The sequence below is a fragment of the Chrysemys picta genome, chromosome 1, assembly GCF_011386835.1.
Source record: "Chrysemys picta bellii isolate R12L10 chromosome 1, ASM1138683v2, whole genome shotgun sequence".
Lineage (NCBI taxonomy): Eukaryota > Metazoa > Chordata > Testudines > Emydidae > Chrysemys > Chrysemys picta.
Window position 1 is genome coordinate 318,365,920 of NC_088791.1, and position 13,516 is coordinate 318,379,435.

General features: G+C 42.6%; 1 protein-coding gene across 12 annotated transcripts in view; it reads left to right on the plus strand.

Annotated features, from left to right (window-relative positions):
• Positions 1 to 214: 214 nt before the first annotated feature.
• The window catches only part of ALKBH8 (alkB homolog 8, tRNA methyltransferase), an 88,078-nt gene continuing 74,776 nt past the window's right edge, over positions 215 to 13,516 (plus strand). The window contains exons 1-5 of one of the 12 annotated variants that reach the window (XM_065581508.1): positions 257 to 367; positions 2,137 to 2,214; positions 3,028 to 3,180; positions 8,173 to 8,362; positions 13,250 to 13,343. In XM_065581508.1, the coding sequence (XP_065437580.1) occupies positions 8,328 to 8,362; positions 13,250 to 13,343 (129 nt within the window). In that variant the 5' untranslated portion in view covers positions 257 to 367; positions 2,137 to 2,214; positions 3,028 to 3,180; positions 8,173 to 8,327. Of the gene's footprint in view, positions 368 to 829; positions 949 to 2,136; positions 2,215 to 3,027; positions 3,181 to 3,228; positions 7,569 to 8,172; positions 8,363 to 13,249; positions 13,344 to 13,516 lie in introns of those variants that run through there. The other 11 variants (XM_065581509.1, XM_065581503.1, XM_065581505.1 and 8 more) reach the window with 11 other exon arrangements.

A 13,516-nucleotide genomic window follows, 5' to 3' on the forward strand; every position in this document is an offset into this window, starting at 1 on the left:
TAACTCCAGCTCTGGCTTTTAATCTATAGCAGAATGTGTGCAGAAAAACAGCTGTTGTGGCACAGGCAGGCCGTGGAGGTTTTATAGCATGTTGGGGGGGCTGCAGAAAGAAAAAGGCTGAGAACCCCGGTATAGGCAGGCGGTAAAACCTGCCTCACCCACGTCACTGCGGGAGGGTGAGACTGCACTGCCTCAGGGATGCTGCAGGGTGAGCACGCTCAGGAAATGATGAGACCACACCACTACATGGGGACTAGAGGGTTAACAGGGAAGGGAAGCTGCTGCCACAGACATGATGGGAGCTGTAGGCAGTGAGGCTCATGGGAGTTGTAGTCAAGGGTTCCCCAGAATGGCGGCCTCCAGCAAGGTAATGTGCATTGTTTCCTCTGCCATTTCCAGCGGCTGAACGAGTCACAGCTGAGCTCCGGGGGCCACGCTCAAAGCTGGGCGGACGCGGCTGGCTTCAGTGGCATCGGGCCAGGGGTGAACGTGGCCTATGGTAGTCACTGTGCTAGTGATCAGGAGTAATGGCTTGTTGTCAAATCCAGTCCTGAGGAAGGGCTGGGCTGGAGCTCAGGGTCTGTGCTGCAAGGAACTACTCCTTTGGGGAGGGGTCACTCTTTGTCTGAATTTGGTCTGACAGCAGCCCGTTCAGGGCCCGTTCAGGGCCCGTCAGTGACATGGATAACGGGGGCTTTAGGAGACAATTCGTCTCTTAACCCCCTCGTGGCAGAGTACAATTCTGATCAGCCTTACCATGCTGCCACTGGGAATAGGGTGACCAGACAGCAAATGTGAAAAATCGGGACAAGGGTGGGGGGTAATAGGAGCCTATATAAGAAAAAGACACAAAAATCGGGACTGTCCCATCTGGTCACCCTAACTGGGAATCCCTGTGTGTCAGGAGGACTCTCCCAGGGTTTTATGTTGCTCTGCCCCACTCCTGTGGTAAGTACTTGTTTATATAGGCTGATGTATAAGGCTACCCAGGTACATGCACATGGAAAATACCTCAACCCTTTTTATAATGTAAGCTTTCCTTGGCAAGGGGATTGTGTGCACACATGTACACCTGTGTTGTACAAGAAGGTCGCTGTTGGCAGCATGGGCCAGTGCATAGTGCACAGGACTGAGAGGGTGGAGACGTGTTCTAGTTCATGCTCTGCCACTGATTTCTGCATTATTTAGGGCAAGTCACTTCATTTTTCTGTTTCCCTTCCCACCAGTGCTTAATTTGTGCTACAGCTTGCCAGGGCTGAACCCCAGCACCTCTGGGCTTGCTGCAGAAGTTATGAATGTAAAAAAATTGCTTGAGTCCCAGCACCTCTTGCATTACAGATTAAGCACTGCTTCCCACCCTTTTCCTGTCTTCTCTAGTTAGCGTGTAAGCTCTCAGTAAGAATGTTCCCTTCCCCAGTCTGTTTGTACAATACAATGGGACTGAACCCAATCTAATCTTGACAGGTGAATAAATAATAATAATCTCTGGAATTATTATAATTAGTGACAGGTTGAGCCCAGGTCAAACCTCTAGATCTGGCCAGTCTGGAATTTTGGGAGTCAGTTTTTAAAATCCAAACCCAGATTCAAATTTTGCAAATGATGCCACCTTTATAAATGGGAGGTTCAAAGCATTGCAGACTTTGAGACATTTGCAGCCCTGATCTGTATCTGAAACTTGCATCTGGAGCTCATTTCCGATTATAATCTCTGACTTTGTAAATAAATGCAAAGTAGATTATGCAGCATTTTAGAGATTCAGACAGAAGTCCATCTTGTCATCCATTACTGTGTCATGTCAGTAATCTTACACAGTAGGGCCCTGATTCTGCATGTGTTATGTAGACCTGCATAGAAGTCAGTGGAGTTCCATACAGGTGCAGAAGTTGCCCTCGTGCATCTCATTGCAGGATGAGGGCCTTAATGGTTAAAGGGTATAAAATAAAACTATTATGTCTATGAGAAGTTATATATTGGATCAACAGTTAACTAATGACTCTGAAACTATATATGGTATGTTATCGTGAATACACTACATTTTATAAGCAATATTAAAAACATCATCAAGAAATTATGGAAATAATAGATTGCTTTCCCCGCTTTCTTTTCTCTGTTTTATATCCATTTTCTATCTAGGCATCTTTTCCAGAAGTGCTGAGCACCTGCAAAGTGAAATCAGTCACTTTATAACTGGGCGTAGTGCTCCATCTGCTGGTAACTAGCTCGCCAAACTACAATCTAAATTGATCTTGCTGTTCTGTTCAGAAATTGCTCCTAAAACATATGGGGCCAGTCCAGGTTCTCCATTGTTAAGCAAAACTCTCCATTAACTCTTTCTATTAATTTCAGTGTGGCATGATATGGATCATTATATTCACAACTAAAACTGCCAGTAGAGCATGATTGTGCCTGTGTTTTTGTTTGAATTTCGATGCATTTTGAAAGGTTTCAGTCCACGAAAGCTTATGCTCTAATAAATTTGTTAGTCTCTAAGGTGCCACAAGTCCTCCTGTTCTTCTTGATGCATTTTGAGGGGTTGTTTTTCAATGCGAATGAGTTAAGGTTGGTAATAATGGGTCTGATTCTCCATTGCCTTATACCTTTTATGGTAATTTTGACGTGTGCAAAGTGGGTAAAAAAATGTTACAAAATAGGAATGATAGAGTTTTTCACTTACCATGCACAGGTCTAAGGGCTTGATTTTGCACCATTAAAGTTAATGGGAGCTTTGTCATTGTTTTCAATAGACATAGAACTGAGCCTTAAATGGATATGTAATGTACAAGACAGTGGAGAATCAGGCCCAATATGTGTAGGCAGACAGTGTGCAAGCTTTCCTATAGAGTCCTCCATACCATTGTCCTTAAATCCCAGCCTGTGTTTGCCTTTGATATTCAAATCCTGAAGTGGATGATTAGTGAATCATGCCAAAATCCTTGCTATAAATAGATGCCCATTTCAACAAAAGGGACTTTTTCATTTCTTGTGTGTGCGCTCATCTAACTTATCTTTGTCTCTTTTTGTCAGAGACTTTTTCCCCACTACACTTCTACCTCGATATAACGCTACCCGATATAACACGAATGTGGATATAACGCGGACCGGGCCAGGGGGGGGCTGGGCTGCGCACTCCAGTGGATCAAAGCAAGTTCAATATAACGCGCTTTCACCTATAACACAGTAAGATTTTTTGGCTCCTGAGGACAGTGTTATATCGAGGTAGAGGTGTATCTTGTTATAATGTTACCTGCCAGTTACAAGTAATAGCTCCAGCAGTAAAGGAGGTCTAGTTTCAAGTCTCTAAGGAAAATTGTGTAACGGATTTCTCAAAATGTCTTCTTACAAAGATAAACAGGAGTTTTAACTTTGTTCTTATATTTTTCTCTGTGTTCTCCTCTCCCAAGTGAAAACTAAATTCACTGCACTTTTTGTTTAAGCAGGTATGAGTTTCCCTGTTTTCTTGTATTCTGAAACACACATTACAGGCATTGCTATGCTCCAATTGTTTCATTGTTTTGTTCTCAACTACAATCTATTCAGATAAGAAAAGTATTCTGAACTTGCAGTCTTCATAGGCAAGTGTGATCGCCCTTCAAGGGACACTGCTGAGGACTGAGCCCACAACTTCCTGACACTACTTGGCAAAGAGGTCAAAGACTGAATGAGCATGGAAATTCTCCTATCCCTCTCAACCCTACTAGTAATCAGTTGAAACACATTTTCAGAACAGAGTTGTTGCCCCGGTCCCTGCTGGAACTTGTTCTATTGATAGAGGACATCACTTTCCAGTGCTGGCAATTCCTTTCTTTTCACAAGCATTTTAATTCACCTTAAGTTTAAAGAAGGGGGGAGGAAAAGAGAGAAAATTATTTTTTTAAAGGAATTTCTTCAGCGCTGTTTCATATCAGGGTTCCAAATATGTTATTTCCATTTTTTATTAATTATAGTTCCCCATAACATTTCCCTTTTGGGGCATAGTTGTGTGTATTTTATGACAGTAGCATTGCAGCAGCCACAAGAAATATATAATTATTACCCCTGTCTGCTTCTTTAGTGCTTAATAACAATTACATTAATGTATTTGCATCTACTAAAAAAATCAAATAAACCATTTCAAGTATAATATACAATGCAAAGTTGTATCAGTTACACAAATGATGTTTCATTTGACCATCATTTAATTTTTTTTATAATATGTTCTCAGATAGCAAATTTGAGTGGTTGCATCTATAGTCTTATATTTGATGACTACCTGGGCACAGATTTGTATACCAGGATGCTAATATTGCATCATTTGAGCAGTGCCTCTTGTCCTCAAGACATGCTCATGAGTACCACCTAAGAAATCTTGTTGTCTTTTCAGAGGAGGTCTGCTGGTCCAATGATTTTATTGTGGGATTGAACCCTGGCCCTGTGGATTTACAAGGATGAGTCTTTAAGGCCTAAGCTACTGTATCAGGCCAATTAGCTTAGGCAGTAGTTAGTTTATAAACCTCTTTGTGTCAGCCATTAGAGCAGGGCAAAGACCCAGACTAGTTTTAATGGTTGTTACACTGGCGCTAGAGCAGTGGCTCTCAAACTGTGGGTCGGGACCCCAAGGTGGGTTGGGACCCTATTTTAATAGGGGTTGCCAGGGCCAGTATTAGACTTGCTGGGACTCAGGGCTGAAGCCCAAACTCCACCCACACCTGAAGCAGCGGGGCTCAGTCTTCGCCCCCCTCCTGGGGCGTGTAGTAACTTTGTTGTCAGAACGGGGTCGAGGTGCAATGAAGTTTGAGAACCCCGAGTGACGGGTTGGACTCACTTGTTCCGGATGCCACCTGATGTGCTGGGGTCCCACTGGTTCTGCCCGTTCCACCAGCTTGGGCTTCCTCACCCTGTCTTTGCTGTGCCAGGCCCTCAAGCCTTCTCTAGCACACACACAGGTAAGGCCACACCCAGCTGCAGACACAGACTGAAATCAGCTCTGTGTGGGAAGAATCAGCTTGGGGATTTACTCAGCACTCACGTGCACACCCCCTTTGGGGAGTAAACCCAAAATAATATTGTCTTGCGCTATACAGAAAAATCTGCACAGCGCAAGCTCATAAAAATCGCCCTCTCCTGCAATGTGGAGAGGGATATGCACAACTTCTTGCTCCCCCAGATATGAATTACAGAAACTGGGTTATGTTATAAACAAGAAATAAGTTTATTAACTACAAACAGTAATTTTTAACTGATTATAAGGGATAGTAAATAAAACAAAGCAGATTACTGAGCAAATAAAACAAAACATGCAAACTAGGCTTAATACACTCAAAAAACAGGTTACAAAATGTAATTTCTCACCCTCAGTGTTGTTTTAGGCAAGTTGCAGAGTTTCTGTAGCTTCCAGTTAGTTCTCTTTACAGACTGGACCCGTCTCAGCCTGCACTCATCCCTGCCTTTCCCTCCAGGTGTTTTTAGCAGTCTTCTTTCCTGGGCAGGCCATGGAGGAGAGTCAAGATTAACCCTTTCCCCAGTCTTAAAAAGGATTTACCTAAGGCGGGAATCCTTTGTTTGATCCCCATCTCCCTACAGTAGAAAAGTACCAACAAGACATTGTCCAGTAGCAGGTGACATGGTTACCTGACCCTGCTGTGTCAATGCAGCATCCCAGTAAACTTCTCAGGAAGGAGTGAGATTAGCATTTTCAAAGTTCTATTGTTCTCCTTAATGGTTCATCCAGACTCTTTGCCTACTGTCTGGTGGGCATTTCCCAGGTGAAAACACAGTTGTAATTGTTACATAGTTAATATTCCTAGTTCTTGATACAGAAATGATACATGCATACAAATTGGATAAATACATTCAGCAAATCATATCCTTTCCAGTGATATCTCACATGACCCATCTTGCATAAAACATATCTTAGTTATGCCATATTCATATCATAACACTATTTCTATGAAGAATATGGAGTGTAACGTCACACCCTGCTGTAGAGATTAGTACTGATTGCATTTTTACATATAGAGGTGAAGAGTTTGAAAAGATTTTTTGTATTTCATTGGTAGGTCTTGTTTTTCATTAAAAAGATCATTTTATTTTTTGAAAGTTCATTTTTAGTGATATAAAATGTCATTAACATCACAGAACGCACACACACTCAACCTTTCCTCTTCAAAGTCCTTTATGCACATGCACTCACAATCTGGAATGGGTGAGCTCCAGGGCAAAAGATCCACTTGCCTGTGTAATGTAGGAACCTTTCCTGTTTGTTTGTTTATTTATCATTTATACCATGGTTGGCCCCTTAAGTTCCAATGAGGATTGGAGCCCCATTGTGCAGGGTGCTCTACAAACACAGGTTGGGAGACAGTTTTCCTCTGGAGAGTTTATAATCTAAGAGGTACACAAACAGATGAAGCATTGAGGATGGGGTGAGACACAAATAACTAAATATAGTGGTGACTGACACAGATTTTCTACAGTTTGGGGCAGGGGGCTGACAGGTGGGAAAGGGTTAGCAGGAATAAAGGAATGGGAGAAGGAGGAAAAGGGTAAGAGGGACAGTCATAGCTCATCTGTCTAGCCAGTGCTGTCAGAAAGAAGTGGGAGAAGATAGGAGAGACAGAAAATATAGGGCAGGAGGTAGAGAACACACTGTAGGGATAGAGAGGGCAAAATCCTGGCCTTGCTGTAGTCAGCGGGAGTTGTGCATTGACTTCAGTGTGGCCAGGATTTCACCGTGAGAGTTTGAAAGAGGTGGAAGGAGACGGAAAGGAAAAGGAGGCAGAAACCAAGGACAGTGCCAGAAAAGATACAGCGTGATCTGTGATAGAAAAGAAAATGTGATATGAAGCCAGGAAGGATAAGAAGATACAACATAAACAGGGAAAGGGTCGGGAGTGAGTCAGCTTTTAAAAATGTATTAAGTAGAAAGTTGACAAAATGTTACCATTATACGGATTTTTTCATTTTAATTGAAAATTTCCATGTTTCTTTTAACACAATATAAACATTTTCTCTGGAAAGCTGACGCTTTTTGTGAAAAGATTTGGTTAGGGCTAGTCAACACTGGCAACGCTAAAGTGCTGCTACGGCTGCGCTTTAATGTGGCTTGTGTGGTCACGGCTCTTAAACCCCCCCCCAAAAAACACCTCCACGAGAGGCTAACTTCCAGCGCTGGTGCACTGTCTACACTGGTGCTTTACAGCACTGAAACTTGCTGTGCTCAAGGGGGTGTTTTTTCACACCCCTGAGCGAGAAAGTTGCAGCGCTGTAAATTGCCAGTGTAGACAAGCCCTTCGTCGAAAGCCTTATTTTCTGTCGAAAAACAGTTTGAGTGGAAGATTTTTGACACATTCTATTGAATGTCATATTGAATTAACAGTGCACAGCTGTTTCATTCCTTTAAGTGACGGGGCCTGGTTTCGGAGAGCTGTGTTGTATAGATGTTTGATTTCAAACCTACTCAAACATTGCAAGGATGGAAGTTCAACTCAGATTTGGACATTTGTGGGTTCTTGTTCCACTCCGGAGATATTGGAGAAGGGGGTGAAACCAACTGAAATAACAGGATGAAAACCATAGTGGAGGAGCAGGTAGGGTGAAAAACGAATGCCATAAGCTTGTGAATAAAGGAACAGAATGGGGAAGAGATTAAACACAAATGAAAAAAAAATAATCTGGCATTATATACTATACGTAGGACTCCCCTCATAGCAGCCTAGCTGGTTGGGAATTTTTTCTTCCCTAATATGTAGCATAGATTGCCCTTTATCTTGCATGAATCACCCCACAGGAAAAAAATCCCATGGGGATGAATTGAAGGGGAAAAAACAGTTTTTGCATTCAAGTTAATTTTGTGATTCTCTCCCCCAAATTGTAAGATTTGTAAAATTGTGAACTAAATGAAGTTCCCCATTCCTACCTGAAAAAGGACTTGTGAGGGAGGTGAATAATCTCACCAGAGCAGTGTGAAGTAGGTTAGTTTTGTTCTCCATTTTTCAAATGGGGGGAAAAAATGGGACACTCCCCCAAGCTCTGTGAGGGATTTGTATTAGAGGTGGGATTAGAACAGAGGTGTTATTAGTAATAGAAATAATGGATCTTTTACATAGGAGTTTTATGTTGTCTGTGGCTCTTTAAAAAATATTTTAAAACGGCCTATGAATAAATGACATTCAGGATTTTTTTTTTTTAAAGGAATCTTGAACGTTTTCTCCCTTCTGCTGTGGCCTTATCTTTCCGAATCTCCAGTGCAGAAATGGACAGCACCGGTCAAAACAATCTGAAACGGAATAAATCTGAGAAGAAATTATTGAGGAAACAGATCAAGGCCAGAAACACTTTAATGAGGCATGAGGGCATCGAGTGTGTATCTCACACCACCCAGGTGACTTGAAGCTCTAATTGTTGCTATGTGAGCCTGAATGCACAGCCTACGCATATCCTAGCCTCACCTATATATTGGCTAAAGTGCAGTTCTGTTCTGAAAAGTGACTGTAAAAAGGGCAGTGAGACTCCATGTTGATTGTTTCACTTTGATTCCAAAGTAGAACTGCACTTTGGGCTTTGGTCAAAGCTCTTTGTCCATGGAAAAACTCCCAGTGACTTTAATGGTCTTTGGACCAGGTCTTTTAGGCTGAAAGGATTGTTCATGTGGCTGGGAAAAGTTCTGATTGCTGTTACTAATAAACTTTGTTACCTTCATCAATTAATATACATGTTAGAGCCTCCCATTCCTTTTCCCATATTGCTTTCTTTGTCCTATGTATTGCTTTCTTTGTCTCCTCTGCTTTCATTTTTTCCCTCCATGCTTCTCCACAAAGCACAATCTCTCTCCTTCAAACTCCCTATTAAACTCCATTCCTAGAAATCTTTTCTAACACTAATCCAATACTCACTAGAAATCTCACTTCAGCTTCTCTTATGTAAACTGTTGTCCCATGTCTTGCCTGGTCTGTCTCAGGACTCTTCCTCATTCTCGTCTTATGGTTGCCATTGCAACCTTGGCAGTTGTTTTAAGGCAAGTTGTTGGGCCTGGTTTACACTGCGATTTAAAACCATGTGAGGGTGTAGGTAAATAATGATTTGAAAACCTAGTGCAGATGGCAAATTCTTTGGGGAAGGGACTATCTTTTTGTTCTGTGTTTTTACAGCACTAGCACAGTGGAATCCTGGTCCATGGCTGGGGTTTGTAGGTGTTACAGCAATCCAAATAAAAATAATACAGTAATAATAGTCAGAATTTGTAGCTGAATTTAACACAGAGACTTTGAAAATCCTCTGAACGTTGTGGTCCAGCGACAATACACAGATTAGGTAATGAAGAGACTTTCCTGAAATTCACTCTTCACTGAGATTTTGTTTGCTAGGTTTCAAGCCAGAACAATTTCTTTTATGATTGCATTGTAAACCTCTGGAAAATGTGATTTCTTATAGAAGTACTGACACTGTCCTGAGACTTCATAATAGAAATATCTGTCAGTAGTTTCTCAGACATGTCACCTAGCACTCCTTGTTAAGATTTTAAGAGTACTGTCATCCTTTTCCATTTATTAAATCTTTCCCTCCCATTTTCAAGCCAATTTTCTCTCATTTGGAAGAATTAGACACTATAATTTGAAACAACAAAACTTTTTAGGATCTGCTTTCAGAAAAGATAATAGAGCATTTATAGAAATGCTTTTAGAAAAAGATTGGCTGCCTCATTCTGGGAAAGATGTTGGGAAGAAAAAATGTGTGAAACACAGATATGCCATTTTAGGGCAATAACAGCATATGCTTGCTAATTATATGAAGGCACCGATATTGACTCCATACTTAAAGTTGCATTTAATTTGCCCTTAAAGTAGGACTAAAATCCCTCTGTTTCAAATGGAAATGATTGATTTACTATCCAAACATGGCAAAATAACTATTCAGAAGACAATTGGACCTTGTCTGTAATTTTTGCAAAATATGTACTATCTTTTGCAGAGGAAATATTTATAAATGCCCCCTTTATTTTTTTTTTAATTTTTTTGGGGTCATATTTTGTTTAGTTCCACTAGCAAAACAACCACACTCCCCCCAGCATACACACATTCTGATAACTCTTTGGACATCAGCCAGTTTTAGAGACAAGGTGGGTGAGATCATATCTTTTATTGGACCAACTTCTGTTGGTGAGAGAGACAAGCTTTCAAGCTACACAGGATGAGGACTGATAGATAAGATATAGAGTGATCACCTTGTGAAAAGTGTCCAACCACAGGTGATGTGGTGTTTTTGTCTTTTATCATTTTCCTGAGAGAGGGCATGTCTACGATACAAAATTATGTCGACCTATCAGTCCTCATCCTCAAAGGGAACCTGCCCAACACTTTCAAAAGATGAATCTGAGAGTTTAAATTCATAACTTTGCTAGACACTAAAAATCATGGTCTTAATAAAGACATTGGATTTATGTCTTGTTATGACAATCTGTAACCCACTAACCCTCCCTTTTTGGCCTATTACTATAGGGATGTTAATGGGCCACTTCACCTTGAATGGTCCCTTAGTTTAGCATAAGCAATTAGCACATATTCTATCTGTTCCACCTTGTGTTTAGCTGCCATGCTCAGAGTACCTTTCCCAGACCTGAAGAAGAGCTCTGTGTAGCTCAAAAGCTTGTCTCTCTCACCAACAGAAGTTGGTCCAATAAAAGATATTTCCTCATCTAGTCTCTCTAATATCCTGGGGCCGACACAGCTACAACACTGCATATCAGCCACTTTTGAAATTCTAAAATTAAACACTCAAAAGGTGATTCACCCTTACTCGAGTGAACCTAAAGAAACAGCGGGGATGGCTCTTTCTCTTTCACCTCAGAAAGAGAGAGAGAGAAATTGGCATATGAAGGAGTCTCAGAAGCTCAGCTATCAGCTCCATTTTGAGGCTGCCTCTTTTTGTGATGAACCTGATGGCATGGGGGAGACAGGGACTTTGTGGGAAGCCTGTGATTGAGAGAATCCATCTGTGCTGAGGCATTAGTGCTTGAAGAGAGCCCTGGTATTGCTGCCTCAGCGTTCCAGTGCGCCGTAAAGCAATGCTGGAGCAGCTGAGCATATGTCTACACTGCAATGCAAGCTCAGGGTTAGTGGGACTTGAGTCTGCAGACCCTGGGTTTTGAAAGCTCAGGGGCTTGAGTGTCCATGCTCATCAGTAACCTTAGGTTAAGAAATTTTGAGTCAGGGCCCCACACTGGGGCACCAGCATCCATACTGCAGTAGGCAGACCCGGGTCCAACCAACCATATGCCAGACTACCTAGCGTCCTCCCAAAATGTGGCCGCTCTAGCCCTTGGTTCATGGTGGAGCATTGGAAAACTTGACTGTCCACCCCGTACATCATAGGAAGGTGTCACAGCCTGCCAACACAGCTTGCCAAGCCGTCGTTTTGGCCTGCATGCTTCCAGCAACTGGAGCCAGCAGCATGGAAGAGTCACCATTTGAAGAACTTCTCTTGCTTGGGCTTTCACGCCTGTGTCAGGAAACAGGCAGAGCTTCCATGAGATGCTGGTGCACATTTCAGCAATGTTTTGTGACCCTCCGAAAGCACCTGATGGAGCTAATGACGGAGCAAGAGGAGGACGATGATACAGAAGAATGGAACTGGCTGGTACAACTCGTGACTCTCAGTATAGTTGCTGATGCCCTCTGTGTAGACCGGTGCTACCGGAGTGGGGTTTCAAGCGCAGATTGGTGGGATCCCATCATTATGCAGACCTGGGATGGCCAGCAATGGGGTCAGAACTTTTGCGTGAAGAGAGCTACATTTCTGGAGCTTTGTGAGCAGCTTGTCCTGTCCCTCCAGCAGCATGAGACCTCTGTGCGGGCGACCATATTGATCCAGAAGTGGATTGCTATCTGTCATAAACATACAGCTACGGGTAGCATAAAATCCCTCCTTACATGTAAAGGGTTAAGAAGCTCAGATAACCTGGTTGGCACCTGACCAGAAGGACCAGTGGGGAAAGAAGATACTTTCAAATCGGGGTGGGGGAGGAGGAGGCTTTGTTTTGTGCTGGTGGGTGTTCTCTCCGGAGACAAAGGGAGAGACCAAGCAAGTAATCCAGCTCCCACTGAAATGATACATCTAATATTACAGAAATAGTAAGTAATAGCAAGGAAATGCGTTAGAGCGTCTTTTGTTTTAGCTTGTGAATTTTTCCTGTGCTAAGAGGAAGGTTTATTCCTGGTTTTTTTGTAACTTTAAAGTTTTGCCTAGAGGGGAAATTCTCTGTGTTTTTGAATCTTTTATTACCCTGTAAAGTTATCTTCCATCCTGATTTTACAGAGGTGATTCTTTTATCTTTAAATAAATTCTTCTTTTAAGAACCTGATTGATTTTTCATTGTTCTTAAGATCCAAGGGTTTGGGTCTGTGTTCACTTGTACCAATTGGTGAGGATATTATTCTCCAGCCTTCCCCAGGAAAGGGGGTGTAGGGCTTGGGGGAATAGGACTCCAAGTGGTCCTTTCCCTGATTCTTTGTCTAAATTACTTGGTGGTGGCAGCATACTGTTCAAGGACAAGGTGGAACTTGTGCCTTGGAAAAAAATTTAACCTAAGCTGGTACAAATAAGCTTAGGGGGGTCTTTCATGCGGGTCCCCCCAGAGGTCAGAGTAGGGAAGGAACCCTGACACTATCACTGTCTGGAAGCTGGCTACCTCAGACTGCTACAGGTCTATTGCTAACTAATTTGGTGTTGGAAAGTCAAATGTGGGTAAAGTGGTGATGTAGGCTTCTGAGATGATCAGGCGTGTGCTTTACCCAGCTGGGGTGGGCAGAAACTATATTTGTGAAGTAATTGCTGGTTTTGAGAGAATGAGCTTTCCAAACTGCATCGGAGCCGTTGATGGGACTCGTGGCACTCAGGGAGCAAATGAGTACATAAACTGCAAAGGGCACTACTCTGCTATTACGCTTGCCCTTGTGGACCACAGAAGCTGATTTATGGACACCAATGTGAGCTGCACTGGAAGGAGGGATCATGATGCCAGGGTTTTCTGCTGAGCAGGAGTCTACCTTCATGGACAGGCTGGGATTCTATTTCCACCAAACGACATTCTCATAAATGGAGTTACTGTCCTCACGTAATCCTTTTTACCTTGGCTTATGAAACTATATCCTGATCTCGGGGCCTGGCAAAAGAAGGTTAATCACACTCTGAGCGGGTGCAGAATGGTGGTTGAATGTGCGTTTGGCAGACTGAAATCCCACTGGCGCTAACAACAGACCTTTTTGGATTCCAGTGTCATCAACAGACCTTTTTGGATTCCAGTGTCATCAATGCTGTCTCCATCACTGTGGCTTGCTGTGCTCTTCATAATCTGTGTGAAGCCAAAGGTGAGCTGTTTGCCCCTCAATGGAGCTATGGCAGTGATGGATTGCCGAACCAGTGCACTCAGCTAGAAAGTGCACCTGTGACAGCAGGATGCACCCAGGCAACACAAATCAGGGATGCTCTGTGCTCCCACATTATGGATTTGCATGGACCAATGGAAGAGAGAGAACAGCAT